Source organism: Callorhinchus milii, unplaced genomic scaffold (genome assembly GCF_018977255.1).
Source record: "Callorhinchus milii isolate IMCB2004 unplaced genomic scaffold, IMCB_Cmil_1.0 Scaffold12, whole genome shotgun sequence".
In the NCBI taxonomy this organism is placed as follows: domain Eukaryota; kingdom Metazoa; phylum Chordata; class Chondrichthyes; order Chimaeriformes; family Callorhinchidae; genus Callorhinchus; species Callorhinchus milii.
The window spans coordinates 16522481-16541124 of NW_024704753.1; the positions used below are offsets into that span (position 1 = coordinate 16522481).

The 18644-nt window shown below is 47.3% G+C and overlaps 1 protein-coding gene across 1 annotated transcript; it reads left to right on the top strand.

Annotated features, from left to right (window-relative positions):
* Positions 1–7143: 7143 nt before the first annotated feature.
* On the top strand, positions 7144–17260 carry LOC103176699 (serine/threonine-protein kinase pim-1). Its single transcript, XM_042339755.1, has 6 exons — positions 7144–7501; positions 11621–11727; positions 11823–11873; positions 12306–12669; positions 13519–13695; positions 14609–17260. Exons 1-6 carry the CDS (start codon positions 7408–7410, stop codon positions 14785–14787), a joined length of 972 nt encoding a protein of 323 aa, XP_042195689.1. The 5' UTR covers positions 7144–7407; the 3' UTR covers positions 14788–17260.
* Positions 17261–18644: the final 1384 nt, after the last annotated feature.

The following is an 18644-nucleotide window of genomic DNA, read 5'->3' on the forward strand; positions in this document are numbered from 1 at the left end:
AGGGAGGGAGAAACTAATCTGAGCCCTGATCTAATTTGGGCTTGTCTCTGATTGCCAGAACCACCGAGTCAGTATCATTAATACAGGTTAGATCAGGACACATGCAGTTATAATGGTTCTCGAAAAATGTTAGCCAGAACATGCACAGAAACTTGGATAACCTGGCCATGTACCATATTAATTGCACATTCTCCACTTATCAATGATTGGCTGTTGTGAATTGCTATTTCTGTCTATGATTACTATTGCAGCTTTCACGCGATGCTTCAATGGACAGGTGAAGACATTTTGAGCAAAGCCTATTCTGTGGCTCTCTTTTTTATCCCTGAGTCCCCTCCCAGCCTTTGTCCATCTTCTCTGCTACGCCATTTAACAGCAGTGATTAAATCCAAGCAATTGATGTCAGTCTAACCTTATTATTTCTGGAGGCTTGAGTTGATCTCCAGTCCTCAGGTTGGAGTATTTGTCAATGACACTGGTCACCTGCCGCTACCTCAAGTGGCCATTTATCATTGACTCTTAAGCAGAGTGGAGTCCTGTAGCTTAGTGGCCTCGCAAGCGAGAGGACCTGGGTTTGAGTCCCGGGTGGGGTGAAACCTCAGGCAAGTTTCCTCACTCCACATGGCTCTGTTCACTTAGCAGTAAGTACGAAGCCGGTTGTTAGTCGAATGGCAGATCGCTTTCCGGGGGTAATAAAACCGCCCCCCAAAAAATGTGATTGCTCAATCCAAGACTGTTTGTGGGACAATGCTGTGTGTAATTGGCTGCCATGTTACACCCACAAGAATAAGCAATCAATTCACTTAATAATATATTCCGTAAAGCACTTTGAGATGTCTCAATGATGTGAAAGGTGCTACTGTATATCAAATGCAAGGATTAATGTTTATGTTAAGCATCTTAAGTGAGGATGCTTGTGGCTTGAGACCAGATGTGTTGAGCTAAGCTAAGCATCAGCAATGAGAAATAAATCTTGCAAGAATCACAATAGAAGCACTTAAGCAACCGCAGCCTTGTCACCTACTGTCCTGTCCTCCAAGATGGGGGGGGATCTGTGATTTACCAAATGGAGGAAACCAAGCGGATAATTCCCAATCACTCTAAGGATCTTAACTTGAGCCAAGGCTTGGGTGGGAGCGATAATAATAATCCTTGTATTTGATATAGTGCCTTATCACGTCTTCAAGACATCTCAAAGCACTTCAGTTCTGCACAATTTTGATAGATTGGATCGTCCGAGAGTTGGAGTCTCATTGCACATTGTCCACTGCCAATATTCCAATCCCAGATATAAATAAGCACTGCCAGTGTCACAGATCTCTCAGCAGTTTTGAGCTGCACATTTTCCGCATGCCAATGATGTAACGGAGAAGAGGAGAGTGGAGAGAGCTCCAGGGGCAGGTCTGGCATTGGTCTGCCCCTTTAACAAGCCAATACCCAGTACCTTGAGTGACACACAAGTGCACACGCGATCGGTCTTGAGTATGGATGCATCACCACAGTGCAATCAATGCCAGATTGTTGAAGTCTTGCCCCATACGCAGCCCATGTGAGCTCATACCCATTCAGTCCCATTGAGTATGCCAGGGCTTTCATCGTGTTTCCTCCCCTACAGTGCTCACTGTAATTGGATGCCATTAATATACCAGAGACATTTTGTTTGTGTGTTAACCTTTCATTATTTTCTCAGATGTGTTTTCTCCTGAAGCACACTGCTCAACCGTCGAATCAGACACTCATCCTATCATCCAATTGGTCTCCATAGGTCTGAAATTATCGACCCTTGTTTTAAATTACTGAATTGCGCAGAATTTGGGAAATTTCTTAAATTAAACTCAGTAACATACAATTTACAGAGGGCTTTTCTCTTTGGAATTGGCTGCCGTGTTTGCCCACAAATGCACAGTCACTCCACTTCCCAGTAAACACTGTGAAGCGCTTTGGGACGTCCTCCCGGCGTGAAAGGCGTCTGTGTACCAAATGCAAGGATTATTAACAATATATTATAATTTTTATTTTTATCACCATCACCTTCTGACTTTGAATTTTTTGTTCCCGAGGACCTCGCACCTCTTTGCGCAAGGAATCGGAAGGAGAATAAGATGTTTTTTTTTTATCATCATCCCTGGGAGAGAGGGAGGGAGAGAGAGAGAGAGAGAGAGAGAGAAGGGGGGGCGGGGTGGGAGGGCTCCCCCAAGTCCACCCATTCCCAAAAAATCTCGTTTGTAGTTAGTCGTAAGACGATAAAAGCCTATTTTTAGGATCGAAGAATGTCACAAGTCGTCTCTGTGCAAACTGTGAAATGCCACTCTGCTGATAGATAGAGATTTATGTCGCACCAAATTGTGATGGCGGTTCTCCGAGGGCTCTCGGATGAGATTGAGCTTTGGGAAGAGCGGTTGCCATGGTAATTGGTACTACCGACGTAGCAGTCTGCTCACTTAGCCCTTAAAATCAGGTTATCTTACTGGCGAGCTGCTCCGCACAGCGAGGCTGGCTGCTGCTGTCCGCGTCCACGACACGCATTAATCACCTCCGCGCGGAGCAGTCCTGGCGAGGGGAGATCACCATAGTAATCAGCTCACCAGCTGACTCAGCCCGCTGACAACAGGCTGACGCACAGTGTGTGACGCAGAAGCTCGTGAGCTAGCGGAGAGTGACTGCTTTGCGTGAGTAACCGTACATCGTGCTTTATTTGGGGAGCCTGCAGAATTAACCCCGTCTAACGTGAGTTCCTCTCCCTTGCTCCGGGAATAGAATTCGCAGTCTCTCGCCCGAGAAAAGGATGAACCTTGTTTAAATACCCTGCAAGATACCTTTGTATGTTTAAAACCAAGATGTATTTTTTCCTGGATTTAATTTCCTCTCGTTCTCTTAAATAGAAGTTTGCTCCTGCCGTCAGGAAGAGGAACAGGGGACTGGCCGGAGCACTTTGCCTGAGTCACTTTCTCTCTTGATAATAATGCGTCATTCCTACAAAAATATAAAAATTTATAATTGATGGATGGAGTGCCCTTTGCAAGTAGCCTGTGAATATTCACAGTCAAACCTCACACATAAACAGCGGCCATTTGGGTGCAGTGCTGGCACCTGTGTATCTTCTGAGGAAGTAAAAAAAAAATCATAATAATTTAATAATAATCCTTGCATTTGACATAGCACCTCATCGCGTCTTCGATTCGTCTCAAAGCGATTCACGGAATATACTGTAAAGTGAATTGACGGTATATTTTGTGGGTGAAACGCGGCAGCCGATTGCGCACAGCAGCGTCCCCACAAACAGTCGTGGATTGAGAGACCAAACTCCTTCAGGAGTGGAGAAATAGGAAGAAAAATTTGACAAAAAAAAGAGCTAAGTGACTGTATGAATACGATCACCTTGCTTTTTGATATAGCAGCTTTCACATCAGGAGGACGTCTCAAAGCTCCTCACAGGATGACCTGTAAAGTGTGATTTGTAGGTGAACAGGCTATGTGTTTGTTGCAAACCTTTTCACTTATTTTACGCCTTTAATTGTGTTTTTTATTTGAATGTTATTGCTGTTTCTTATCCAAAGCAAATTAATCAGAATCTGGTTTGAGTAAGTCAGCAATAGAGTAATGGTCATTTACAAGACAGTACTGAGTCAGGCCACCATAAAAATAAAATGGACAGGGTCATTTTCAACAATAATTAATAAAGCTCAGCCCAGCTACTGCATAATATAAGCCTTCTATGATCTTAATAAACATTTCATAAGTCATTTAGGAAATATGAGATATAATGGTACATGGTTTGTGTTGTATAAACCTTATATAAGAGCAAATAAAAGATTTTAGAGCACTTCAAACCCACTCTGCCTTTCAAGGTCAGTTTCCTATCAGGCAAGTTGCCAAGGAAAAAACTAAATGAAGCTAAAATATTCGGGTATCTTAAAAGGAAGAACTGATTTTCGAGGAAGTTAATTATTTATTGCTCCTAAATTGGTTTGCGTCTTATTTATGTGCTGTAATCATGGGCCTTTCTTCGTCCTAAATTGTGACTACGGGAATAAAAGGCAAGATTGGAAGAATTTCTTCCCAGAGTGTTGTCAGGCAGCGAATGGAATGATTTGCCAGGAATGGCTGTTAGAGCGGATTGGGGGCATTTCAGAGGAAGGGTGTTAGAGGATATAGGGAAACAGCATTGGGATACAGGTGGATGGCTTCTTGGAAGAGCAAATGCTGACATGAAAAAATAGCCTCATATTGTGTCGTACATTTACTGCATATGGTTCTTTTTCTGCCAATCTCTCTCTCCTGCTTTAACTGGACCCTGAGCTGGAAGACAGGCCAACTCTGTATCCGTATACATAGGCCTGTTACAGCTTTACGGAGCTAAAAGTTAAATCAAGTTGCAGTTTGAGCCACAGGTATCTTTGATATCTCCCGCTCCAAGCTCCGTGAGCCAATCGCACCCCCCACCCAGCCTCGCCCGGCTTCACTTGTTCCCCATCCCCCAGAGATTTGAGTTGAAGATCCTTCCCCCTGACTATTAAAGCCCTCCACGGTCTTGCTCCTCGCTACCTTTGCGACCTATTAAAACCTTACCAACCTGCCCGCTCCCTCCACTCGGCGGGCACTGGTTTGCTCCATATCTCCGCCCTGCCCGACCCACCATCAGGAGTCAGCTTCACCGTCAGCCTTTCTGCACCTCACCCTCTAGAACTCCATCCCAGAATCCCTTCGCCTCACCCCCTCCCTCACCGCCTTCAAGGCCCATCTCAAGACCTTCCTCTTTGACCGTGCCTTCAGTCATCCTCCCGCCACCACCCCTCTCGATTCCAACTCTCAGCTCGGGTGCAAATCTTTGACTATCCAGGACCGTGGGACGTCCTCCAAACATGAAAGGCACTATATAAATGCAAGTTGCTGTTATTGTTGATGCTGACCCAAGAAACTTCTTCCTTCTACGCCTTAGCTTTCACCCCTCTCTATCTGAACTTTAAATCCTCTTACAAATGGGCCTCTTCAGCTGTGCCTACGAACATCTCCCCCTTCCACCTCTCCCTTGCTCAGCGCCTGATTCCCATCATTGCGAAGCGCTCCGAGACATTATCCTATGTGAAGGGCACCATATACAGGCAAATTTATTGACGTTTTGTCCGAGAAGCTTTAGTTGATGGTTGCTCCAGAATCTCCGCTGTGATGCTGGCGCATATTAACGCTGGGAACAGTGATGGAGCACCAGGAACTTTTCCTACTGTGCTTGGGACTTTTAAAACTCTGGGGAACTTTTTAAAATACGTTGGCACAAACTGTGATTACTCAGCACTGAGATAATCACTTCGACACTGATCACATCATACACACGATCCTCTTTTGACAGAAAGATTATCCGACAACAACGACCCTTTAGAAGAAACCTTTCTGACCCCCTTCTCCTTTTTGTCACTCTTTTTTGCATTAATACCATTACCACCACCACCAACTTGCTTTTACATAGCGGCGTTCACACGGGGTAGCGTCCCAGAGCGTCATGACTGGCTGAATGAGTAAATAACAACATATATTATCCTTGCGTTTGCCCTTAACTCATTGTCGAAACGTCTTAAAAGAGCTTCACAGGAATTTTACTGTTAAGAGGAGTGACCGTATATTTGTAACCAAACACAGCGGCCAATTTGCAAACAACACAACGACATTTATAGAGGGAGGAGTGAGTGTGTGTGAATGAGTGAGTGAGTGTGTGTGTGGGGGGGGCTCCCAAAGCGCTGTCGGTGTCGGTGTCGGGGCACCCGAGCACGGGGGAGGGATGGTGCAGGGGTGAGGGAAGGCAGAAAACGGTGTGATGTCCTACAAACAGCCGTGAGCCGAGCGATTTTTTATCTGAGAGATCGTCGGCCGGGAACATTTGAGCGAAATTCCCTTCCGTCCGCGATGAGTGCCGACGGGATGTGCCAATTCCGTCAAAAACACACGCGGGACCTCGGTCTCTGGCGTCTCGTGCGAACGAGGGCAACGGCCGACAGTGCAGAGGCGCGAAACGAACGCGAGCGGTTCCCATCGCCGTAAGCGCGCGACGCGGGACGGGACGGGACGGTGTTTCGGCGGAGAGCAAGTCGTAGGTTCCAACCCCCCCCCCCCACCCCCACCCACCCGACCGACCTCTCCGTCGGGGTGGGGGGGGTGGGTGGGTGGGGGGGTGGGGTGGGGGGGGTTTCAACCTCAGTGATTTTTTTTGCCCACAATTGTACGGTGGCCACGAACTTCGCAGCGCGTCCCGGGAAGCGCTTCGAGACGCCTCGAAGACACGATCGGGCGCCACGTCGAGACGCGCGTATCATTATTATTATTATATAATAATAATTATTATTATTATATAATATAAATGATAGATGTCATTATTCCCTAAAGTTGTAACTCGTCTGTGTTGCATCAACGGGGGGGGGGTGAGGGGGTGAGAGAGAGCTCTGATTGGCTGAGAGCCGCAAGGGCGAATGGCCGCCCGCGATTGGTGCGTGGGAGGAGTGGGCGGGGCGAGGGCGGGGCGAGAGGGAGCGCTGCGATTGGCTGGTGGGCGCGGGTGGCGCACCTGTGGGCGGAGCGGCGTGTTGTGATTGGCCGGGGGGCGGGGCCGGGGGGCGGGGCGGGGGGCTGTGATTGGTCGGGAGGTTGACCGCGCTCACTGTGTGTGTGTGTGTGTGAGTGCAGAGGGAGTGAGTCACTGGAGTGGGACTCACACACACACACACACACAGTTGGTTTATAAGCGCTCTGACTGCCTGTCCTTGAGAGCAGATTTGTCTTGAACTTTGGTGGTGTTGGACTGCTGCCTTGTCTAGACTTCCCTTCCCAGCCCAGACCACCAGCCCAGACCACCCACCCCACCCCAGACCACCAGCCCAGACCACCAGCCCAGCCCAGACCACCCACCCCAGACCAGCCCAGACCACCCCAACCCACCCCAGACCACCCAGCCCAGACCACCCCACCTCAGCCTAGACCACCCCAGACCAGACCACCCACCCCAGACCAGCCCAGACCACCCCAGACCACCCCACCCCAGACCACCCCACCTCAGCCTAGACCACCCCAGACCAGACCACCCACCCCACCCCAGACCACCCCAGACCACCCCCCAGACCACCCCAGACCACCCACCCCAGCCCCAGCCCACCCCAGCCTGTGCTCAAGCCAAGAGAGCATCAGTTATCTCCTCACCCAACAGAGAGGATATTTTTTAGCACCTAAGTTGTCACCTGGGACCTGCTATTGCACTGAATTGCAGAATATTTCTGCAGAACAGATTTTTTTTTTGGTGGTGGTGGAAGAGAGAAGAATAGCAACTTGGATTTACAGTGATTGGTTTGCACTGCTTTGTGATTAATCCACAATATATATATATATATTAATATATATATATATAAAGAAGACTTTCTGACCAGCATGGCCACCACCACTCAGGTGATCACCTCTAAACATATCCACAGCTACATTATAAATACAGTGCTGCCCAAAGAGGATTTAACCTGCTGTCCAGGTAAGGCAAGCCATTGATTGATTGATTGATTCAGTTATTGATTGATTGATGGGTCGCGTTATTGATGGGTCGCGTTATTGATGGGTCGCGTTATTGATGGGTCGCGTTATTGATGGGTCGCGTTATTGATGGGTCGCGTTATTGATGGATTGATGGGTTGATTGATTGCAAAGCCAATTCTACTCGTAGTTATTTCCTAAGCGTTGTTGAGTCCGACGTGCGTTTCATGGTCACGAGGATTGCAGAGCGTTCCTTAAAAATCGTGCTTTTTACCGTGTTTTTTTTCGGCCGGGGAGAAACGCGAGGCTGAGAGAAGGTGTACCATTTAACAGACCCTCAGCGGAACGTTTAAAGAGGCTTCTGAGGATGGATGAAATATGGTTAGATCCAAACCTTATAGGTGACGATGCTCACTGAAGTCCACCTTCATATTTCTCCCCCCCCCCCCCCCCAAAAAAAAACTCTTGCACCCCACGTTGGTGTCTTATTGAATGTAATGGTGTGACTCTGGATCTAAGTTGAGAGAAAGGAACCAGTATCCCCTTTAGTGTGTGTGTTCGCCCCCCGCTCTAAGATAATAATAATAATGATAATCCTTGCAATTGATATAGCGCTTTTCACGTCGGGCGGACGTCCCAAAGCGCTTCACAGTACACACTGTAAAGTGAATTGACTGTATATTTGTGGGCGAACGTGGCAGCCAATTGCGCACAGCAATGTCCCACAAACACTCGTGGATTGAAAATGACCAATTTATTATTGTTTTTGGTTTTGGAGGGATTATTATTAGGCTCTGTGTGGAGTAAGGAAACTTGCCCGAGGTTTCGCCCTCTGCCTGGAATTGAACTCGGGTCTCTCGCTCGCAAAGCGAGTGCTCTAACCACTGAGCTACAGGACTCCCAAGATCAGAGATTACAGATGAACCTTATGTCAACCTTATTTCCATCACAGCAAAGGGCAAAGCCAGAGACGCCACTCCGATTCCAGATCTAGTTTCATTTGCTCTCTCTTTCCCTCTCTCTCTCTCTCTCTCTCTCTTTCTTTTCCCACTGAACTGTTTTTTTAATTTTTTTTATATTTAAAAAAAACACGAAACTTTTCGAAATACTGAGGCTTTCAGAGGTTTGGAGCTCGGATGCTGTCGGCCCGTTGTGGAACTGGTTATTTATTTAATATTAAATTAATGAATCGCCCCCACACCCCACCCCCCCCCCCCCCCCCCACCACCGCCTCCCACCCCAGGGGATCCGTTCAATTTGTGTTGAGGTTGTCAAGTTTCTTTCAGTGCCTGACGGGCTTTGCATTGTGACAGCAGCGTTTGATGCTGTAAACAGTGAAGCAAAGCCTTGGGAGGGGTGGGGGGGGGGTGGGGGGTGGGGGGTGGTGCATGTGTTACCCCAGCTGATCCCCCCCCTCCCACCACCACCACCACCCACCGCCTTGATAAATCGTTTCACTAACTCGTGAAAAGATCAAGTGACAAGGCTGTAACTTTTGCAAAGGGTAAGGAGAGAGAGAGGAGAAGTGGGGGGCGGGGGGGGGGGGGGTGAGTTTGGGCGGTGGGGGTTTGCCCAGCTCATGACAGGTGCAATTATGCAATTATTTCCTAGTCCTTCCTGACTGCATTCAGTGCTTTATTTTAAAAAAAAAACTGGATTAAAAGAATCCTCGCACAGCAAACGTGCGGTCCCGTGGTCTCGAGTTGCCGAGAGGACAGCATTGCGATGGTTTTGGAGGGTCACAGACAGGCTGTGTAGTGAGTCAGAGACCACCCACGTGGCGCCGCCTGTCGGAACAACGCAATCACTGCTGGGGGCGTGGAGGGGGGGGGGGCGTGGGGGGTGAATCTGGCATTAACCCCCTTAGCTTTTGGTTTGAGTTCTTGTCAAAATACCAATCTCCAGCAGTGATATCGGAAAGATTCTTTCTCCTCATCGACGCACGTCTGCCGTAGCTGAAGGAAATGGCCGTTTTAAAATTAATTTTAAAGTAACTGTTTGCGGGACACCGCTGTGAGCGGTTGGCTGCCGGGTTTCGCCCACAAGCCATTCATTCGCTCCGTTCACTTGAGGGTATATTCTGTGAAGCGCTTTGAGACGTCGCGAAGACACGGTACGGCGCCGTATCAAATGCCAGGATTATTCACCTGTAATTGATTCGCTGGATACGAAACTGCACAATTGATAACTTAACATCCCAGTAATAATATAACTGTTACTGCACATGACTGCTCACTTTATTTCTATTTTTAAATATAAATGCTGTACGCCCGACCTGAGGACTGATTGGCCAATCCCCAACATCTGTGAGAAACATCACGAGATTGAATAGTACGGTATTAATCAGAAGAATGAACTGCATTTGCTCGTATTTAGAGGCAGCGGATTTTAAACTAAGTTTTCAGTTGCGTTGTGTCATCCACCATATCTTTCCAGCGCTTCGTACGCGCCAGGTATTTCCTTGTAGCGTCAGGCATTTTTATTCAGTTAAAAGTTTATCCTGACACCAATTGGGCCAACAATCTCCCCAAATAAAATTGGCTTTCCATGAGCCGTTTGTGGGCCATTGCCGGGGACACATTGGTTGCCACAATTGCCGACGAGGTACAGAGTCGCACCACTTCTACGGTAGAATCTCGCGACGCGCCTCGAGATGTTTCGCCCTATGGCAGATCCATAGAAATTCGTCGGAGGAGCCCGTTGGGTCTGTGCTGCCTCTTTTTTTTTTCAGAGCGATCTTTTGAGTCCCAATTTGCCTGACCTTTCCCCATCACCCAACATCAAACGCAAGGGGTTAAGTCATTCATAATTCTTATTTCACCCACAAAGTATTCAACCGATTCACTTTACTGCCGTATTCCTGTGACGCGCTTTTTTTGGAGGGGCGTCTCAACGAGGTGATAAGGCGCTGTATCAAATGCGGTGATGGTGATGATGGTGGTGATGGTGATGATGGTGGTGATAATGATGATGGTGGTGATGAATATTAGACATAATAATACTGGGTGTGAATGGTTTGAAGGCAACCCGGCGAGTCCCTCGATCCCCATTGGCTGCCGACTGTACCCAGCGTTTCCCGCGCCCTGCGAGCGCCGGCCGCTGATTGGCCGGGGGGGGGCAACGTAACGGCACGTGGAGCTCGCGCGCCCGCCTCGGGCTCGGCCTCCGATTGGCCCACGAGTGTATCGAGTTGGGAGACGCTGATTGGAGGAGGGGGGCCGGGGCGGGGCAGGTGGGAGTGAGTGGTGGCGGGAGTCGGGGAGAGGACCAGAGATTGAGAAATCAGCCACACAGAGAGAGAGAGAGAGACACAGAGTGGTTCCTCGCACGGGATCTCTCCAGCTGTTGACCACCCAACCTCCCGACCACCCTCTCCCCTCAGTCGGGTTCACCACGACCCACCACGATGCTGGAACCCAGCAAACCCGCCATTCACCCCCAGGACCGTGATTTGCTTCAGAGTAAGATGCAGATCCAAGCGGCAGCGATGGCAGGTAGATGGATGGATGGATGGATAGATAGATAGCAAGCACCGGGTCCCTGGCGCTGGGTACCGGGCTGGCTACTCCCTACCGTCTCTGCCGTGAGTTCCTCCCGTGGCTTCGGGAAGGTGAAAGCAAGCGCCTGGGCTTTGGCAGCAGTTTTTGAGACGGCCGTCCCGTTTTTATTATCGGGATGATCTTGGCTGGACAGGAGAGAATTTTAGAGAGAGTTTAATCTGGCTGGGAATCACGATCATAATAGATTGTTGGTGGGTGCGTGTGTGTTGTATGTGTGTGTGTGTGTGTCTGACTGTCTTGTCTTTTTTTTTTCGGAGTGTTTACAATTTAGACGTTTTGACCTGATCTCTTGGACCCGAACGTTTAAGTACCTGTGAGACAATAACAATAGAAAGATTTGAGCGTGTGCTCGGCCATGTATTTAGGCGCTACCTCTGGTCCTCTTTCCACAAGGTTTTGAGCGAAGAGTTTGGGGATAAACTTGAGTGGACGCTGCGGGATGCTCACAGGAGTGAAGAGCAGGTCACCCAAGAAGGACTTGGGCTTCTTAATAACACTGCACAAATAAAATCTGTCGGTGGTTCGCAAACTTACTGATCTCCATGTTTATTTTTCGTCAGTGAAAGAACGGGAGCCGTTCGAGAAGAGTTACCAAGTGGGTCCAATTCTGGGAAGCGGTGGCTTTGGGACTGTTTATTCCGGAGTTCGCGTTTCAGATGGGATTTCGGTGAGTTGCTCATCTATTTGAAGACCGGTGTGGTCTCTGATCTCTATATCGCAAACCGGGATGTGTGTTTAAAACGACGTTCGTGTCTTTTTCAGGTTGCTATCAAACATGTGGCAAGGGAGAGGATCACCGACTGGAAAACACTGGTAAGAGTTTATAAGTTTCCGTTTTAGTTACAAGCTTAATTTTTTGGCATGAGTTCGCAAGTGAGAGGTCCTGGGTTCGATTCCCGGGCAGGACGAAACTTTGGGCAAGTTTCCTTACTCCACACTCTTCCGTTTAACCTTGCAGTAAGCAGGAACGTGATTGATTATTAATCGCTTTTCCCTTCAAACCGTGTGTTAAAAATAATAATAATTGGGTCACTCAATCCACGGCTGTTTGTGGGACGCTGCTGTGCGCAATTGGTTGCCATGTTTTGCCCACGAATTATAGAGTCAGTACACTTTACAGTATATTCTGTGAAGCGTTTTGAGAGTCTTAAAGACGCGATAAGGCGCTATATCAAATGCAAGGATTATTTTTTTTGATACATATCCGCATGAGTTTGGGACTCATTTTATTTCCTGTTCTTACAGAATGGGTCTATGGTCCCATTAGAAATTGTGCTGCTGAGGAAGGTGTCGACGGGCTTTCGGGGCGTGATCCGGCTTCTGGAGTGGTACGAGCGACCGGACGGCTTCCTCCTGATACTGGAGCGTCCGGAGTCCGTCCAGGACCTGTTCGACTTCATCACCGAGAGGGGCGCGCTCTCGGAGGAGGTGGCCCGCAATTTCTTCCGGCAAGTGGTGGAAGCGGTCAGGCACTGTCACAACTGCGGCGTGATCCATCGCGACATCAAGGATGAGAACATCCTGGTCGACCTGAGGACGGGAGAGCTGAAACTCATCGACTTTGGGTCGGGAGCGTTGCTGCGGGACACGGTCTACACAGACTTTGATGGTAAATAATAATAATAATAACCCTGGCATTCGATACAACGCCTTATCACGTCTTTGAGACGTCTTAAAGCGCTTCACAGAATATACCGTAGAGTGAACTGACTATTTTGTGGGCCAATTCCATGTGACACGCGCTGTCTTGAAATAGACCTCGCAACGTTGTTAGAAATGAGTTAGCTTGTTTGCTAATTGACGTAGACGCTTTGACTTTGGTCATTTGTTTTGTATTGCGATCTCGAGACCTCAATCAGCGATCTCAGCCACAGAATTTGGGACAAGTTTAGGAACTTGCGCGTTACTGTAGTTTACCCACTGAACCATTGGGTATAATTGCGCAAGAAGCCCCTCTGAAATCATTTCGTTCACAAAGAAAGACTTCAGCAGCGCGTGCGTGTGTGTGTGTGCGCAGTGCATAGGATGTGATGTCAGCTGATACTTTACGCCCTTACTAAAAGTATTATTTTTTTAGCGCAGAAAGCCTAGTACAATGTGTATAATGTAGTTCACCTGCGCTATAAGCAGATCAGTGTTGAACAAGGGGAAGTGTAATAAGTGGGTCACGCAGTATTCTGATTCGAATGGGAACAGTGCTCATTTCCTTTATTGCAGAATCAGTACAGGTGCAGTTAGATTTTCTCCCGTCTAATGTTCCAGCTCCCGTGATTGCCGTTTTAACGCCCGTGATCACAGGGATTGCATCCTGGCTGGCACCCCCTTCAGCTCCTTGCGAGGCTGAGGGAGAACGGAGGAGAAAGCAGTGTAACTTGCCCCATCGCGATTGCTTTGTACGTGTCAGGAACAAAATGCTCCAACATGAAAAACTGATTGAGACGTGTGACCTTCTTTCCAGGCACTCACGTGTACAGCCCTCCAGAGTGGATACTCTGTCACAGGTACCACGGCCGTTCAGCCACCGTCTGGTCTCTGGGGATCCTGCTGTATGACATGATCTGTGGCGACATCCCTTTCGAGCACGACGAGGAGATCATCCGTGGGAAGGTTTTCTTCCAGAGAGGTATCTCCAGAGGTAAATATCTGCTCGTTCGTTCAGCCTCTGGTGCTCGGATGCGACGAAAAAGAGTTCTCCCAACACAGATGGCCAAGTTGTTTGGTACTCACAAAATATAGTATGTTCAATGAAGCACTTTGCAACGTCTCAATAACGTGATAAGGTGCTATATCAAAGAATTTATTATTTACACAGTAGAGAAGCAAATGCCATCATGTACTTACTGCTTCGGTAGAATAATTTAAACAGAGCAAGAGGGTTGTTGGAGGGAGGTCACAGAGGTTGGGTGGAATGAGGCTGTGGAGGGATACGAAAGAGGATGAAGGTCTTGAGTTCGAGGGGGATGGGGAACCGAGCGAGAACAGGGGTGATTTCCTCTGGGTGCCCGGTGCGGGGAGAGGACATGAGCTACAGCACTCTGGCTGATCTGCAGTAGGTATAGGGAAGTAGTGGAGAGTCTGATGAGCAAGTTCGAATAGTTCAGCCTGGATGTGATGAGGGTCTCAACGGCCTGGAGGAGAGTTAGTGGCAAAGTCGATGCTGAAGAGGTGAGGGGAAACCTCAATTGATTTGGTCGCTGCAGTCTTCTGAGGCTGTACATTCCTACAGACCTCTCGGCGATAATAATAATAATCCTTGCATTTGATATAGCGCCTTATCACGTCTTCGAGATGTCTCGTAGCGCTTCACAGAATATACTGTAAACTTGTGGGTGAATTGCGACAGCCAATTGCGCACAGCAGTGTCCCACAAACAGTTGAGCTTTATATTTTTTACCTAATCCAGATGTGCAAGAGTTTTATAATGTCAATATCGGTCAAACTTTTTTGATTTGACAGTATTGATGATGACGTTTTTTTAAAAAATTATTTATTAATAATAATTATAATAACTTTGACCACTAAAGATTTTCCGTGTTTCTACATTGCAGATTGTCAGCATCTTATCCAGTGGTGCCTGTCTCTGCGACCCTCCGACAGACCGTCCTTGGAGCAGATCCTCGTGCACCCTTGGCTGAAGCAAGAGAGCTTCCTGCAGCAAGCGGAGGGGGAGTTGAGGTGGAAGGGACTCGAGGAGAAGTCCTCCAGCTCCAGCCAAGAAAGCTTGTAAGGCTAGAGTCGGCGTGAACCTGGGAGCACAAGAGCGAGCAAGCGAACGCCAGGCGGGCCACATGAGTTTGTGTTGGAGGGCCAGGCCACAGCGTTGGTACACGTTACTGACTGAGAGCTGCAGTTGGGATTGAAAAGCCATGGCGGATGCCAGGGTCCAGTTTGGAGTTGGCACTCATTCGAACGCTGGACAGATTTAAATTCTCAGGATTGAGTGCGGTGTCGATTGGAGGAGGAGGTGGTGGTGGTGGTGGGGTTGGACAGGACAGTGTGGTCCAAGATCACGTCAGCAATCCGTCCAACAGGTGGCTTTCGAATAGACATTGTAGGGCCGCTGAGCAGAGTTACAAAGGGTCGGTATCATTTTTTTTTAAATAAACTACGTGGAAGACCTCCATGGCTTTGGGACTGATTGAAGGCCAAGGAAGTCTTAGCCTTGGAGATCGCAAGTCTACTTGGCTGGACGATACACATCAGAATATGTTGGTTGGAAATTGTCGCAAGGGTTCTCCAACACTTGATCATTGAGCGGTAGCACCAAGCACTTGGAGGGTTGCTTCTAGATTGGGGATGATTGCTGGTATTCGCAATGATTGTCAACCGTGAGGATTATATGGGCGGAGGTGGTGGGGGGGGCAAAAGCTGATGCTAATGTCATTGTGACTTGATTCTGAAGTTACCAGCATCAGAAGGTGTGTGTTTCTGATCCATTCATTGCGACCAGCAAAATCATCTTGTGTCGGGGGTACTTTTGTATGATTGATTGTGTCCTTCGGTTAATGTGTTCTGGTTTCAGTCAAGCTTATATGATATTAACACAGTACAATGGAACCAGCATAAAGGTGAGCCAGAGGCAAGCATGGATATCCAATGGACATTTCCTGTTTCCTTCTACAATCAGAATCATTGTCTGGTGCAGACTGAAGCGTTGTCTGTCTCACTGAATCTGTGTGATGCTGGTTACAGTTGACCAAGTGTCGGGAAGGGGGGAAGAAGAGGTTAGAAGGTGCCTCTGGATGTACAAAAGGAGGGGTTTGATTATAAGGTGGTTTCTTGGTTATATTTTGTCCCAGAGCTCAACAAGGGTGGGGTGGGGGGGAGAAAAACTACATGAAAATGGAGTTAAATGTAGTAGAATCTTGAGGCTTAGAACATTTCAGATTTTCCAACCATACTCTGTTTGACTAAAGTTTATTTTTCTGAAAAAATCAGTCAATTTTTGAAGAAGACAAGTGGGTCAAGGCTGAGGGGTATGGTAAATGAAAACTGGGCGATAGGAGGAAGCCTACAGCACAAGTGTCATTTCAGAACCCCAGCTGTGGAGATCCCTTTGCGTGAACAATTGAGGCTGTTGTATTTCTACAAAGCACAAATGCCGGGAATCTGTGTTTAGTGACTTCGGGTGGGTGTGGGGCGGGTGGGGGCGGGGAATCAAAGCCACATAGAGGCCACCCCGCGGCTGGCAGATTGGTTCATGTTTTATTAAGTTGACGGGAAGCATTTATATTTTAAGGACTCCCAAGCACATTCAATGCAAGAACCTATGCAAAACCAAGAATGTGCTTACCATTTGACTCGATGCCAATAAATGGCCATCGACAGTAGATGTATAGATATAATAAAATGTGAATGACAATGTACTGTTTATCGCAAAGAGTGGGTGGATTGCCTTTCTCAGGGAATCGAGAGAGAATTCATTACCATGTTAGACCTCTAGCCAGCCTCGAGCTGGAGAAAAATCTATTTGGGATTGGGGTTCTGTCCCAATTCTCTATCGCCACAGGGCTCCAGTGCAGGATTTAGAGGAAATCTTACCTGGTTCGGGTGAAATTGATTACAGTATTATGCAAGAGCGTGTGGGATTGGCCCCCACAACGGATTCAATGCACAAAGTCACCTTTCAGGTCAACAAACTTTTATATTTTTTTGAGCCAGTGTGAGCCCACTCTGAAAGGGCGGCTGCACAGACTTCAAGCGTCCTCTTTGAGATTTCAGAACTCTGACCTCATCATTCGCAAAGGTGTTCTCTGCACCTTTCCGTTCGAAGGTTCTTGCACAGCTTATAGTCGGAGAAATCTTTTTTCAGTACGTTTTTAAGATGCGAAATGTATTTTTTTTAAGATATAAAAAAAAAGGAGAAAGATACACATTCGTGTGGTTGCAGTGTCTCGATTTTTAGTTGTAATTCGGTTTGTTTCAGAATTGCGCATTCTTTTTTTTTCACACAAAAAAAAAAAAGAAATTTTTGTTTCGGTTTTGACACGTCTCTCCAGTCCATGTTACGCCTAAGAGTCGAATGTGCAGGATCCTCTATGTGATTTGTATTGATCGATAGCTGACGCAGCCCTAGTTTCACCTCGTTCTGTTTGGATGAGGATGTTGTTCGGTTTAAGATCGGGCATGATCAGGGCCAAGTTAATGGGAAATAAAAACAGAAGTTGCTGGGAATATTCGGCAGGTCAGGCAGCATCTATGGAGAGAGGAAAGTGGGTTTAAGTTTCAGGTCAATGACCTTTCGTTTATTTTCCCAAATTAATGGGAGTTGGTTTGTGTGCTGGTGTGAGCCCAGGACCTTCACTGCTTTAATTTAAACGCCTCTTGCGTTGAGGCAGGTTCTAATTTAATATTTGTTGTTCGAGCAGTTATTTATTCTAAGTTGTTTAATTGTTTTGTTAAGACCAGATTCAATGCGTGGAGCCATCAGTAAAAGCAGCACTGCGATGCTGGATGTTAATGTTTATAAACGGGTTGAAGAATTCCGTTCTTATTTTTCTATTTCAAATGAAATTAAAAATCGCACTGTTTAAACTTCACATTTTTGTGCTCTGACCCTTTGTATTGTTAATAATCCTTGTATTACAGTGCCTTTCCACATCTCAAAGCGCTTCACAGAATATACAGTAAAGTGAATTGACTGTATATTTTTGTGGGTGAAGCACAGCAGCCAATTGCACACAGCAGTGTCCCACAAACAGTTGTGGATTGAGTGACCACAAGATTTTTTTTAAATATAAATTTTAATATAAATTGAAGGGATTATGACGCTGGGAAAAGCGATCTGCCAATCGATTTAACAACCGGGTTCCTACTTACTGCGAGGTAAACAGACGTGTGGAACAAGAAAACTTGCCTGTGGTTTTGACCTGTCTGGGAATCGAACCTGGGTCCTCTCGCTTTCAGGGATGCAGTTCAGAAAATTTGGAGGAAGAATATAAAAGTGCACTGAAAAACAGGGATTTGAGCACATAATTCAGTGGGTCCAAGACTCATCTCAACCAATTCAATACCTCGGTATCACAGATTCCAAATGAGCACCTTTCATTTCCAAATCCAGTTCTCAGCAGACTGAGATACCTAGGCTCACTGAATATGTGTGTTGGGTGGAAGGGTATTTATTTGCTGTGAATTTTCTCATTCATTCAACTCCCAATATAATTGTTCATACAACAACAACTTGCATTTATATAGAGTCCCTCACACAGGGTAACATTCCAAGGTGCGAGATGCCAGTCGAGCGGAGGCACCGGGTGGTGGATTGGGGAGTTAGGTAGTCGGAGAGGTAAGGAGGTGCCAGGGAGTGAATGGATTTGAACATAAAGGGAAAGGTCTTCAGTCAATTTCTGTAGATGGGAGGGAAGGGTCAAGGCGGAGGGATAGAGGAAGAGTTTCGGGGCGTAGTGGCTGAAAGCGTGGCCACCGATGGTGGAACAGCGGGCACAAGGGACATGCAGCAGGCCGGTGCCAGTCAAGCTCAAGCGGAGGCTATCTGTGCGCTGTTTTAAGTTTCCCTACTTCAAAACAGGTGATCTTTTACACTTCCTTTTTCTCTACACCCCTCTTCTGCCTCCGCTTCACTCT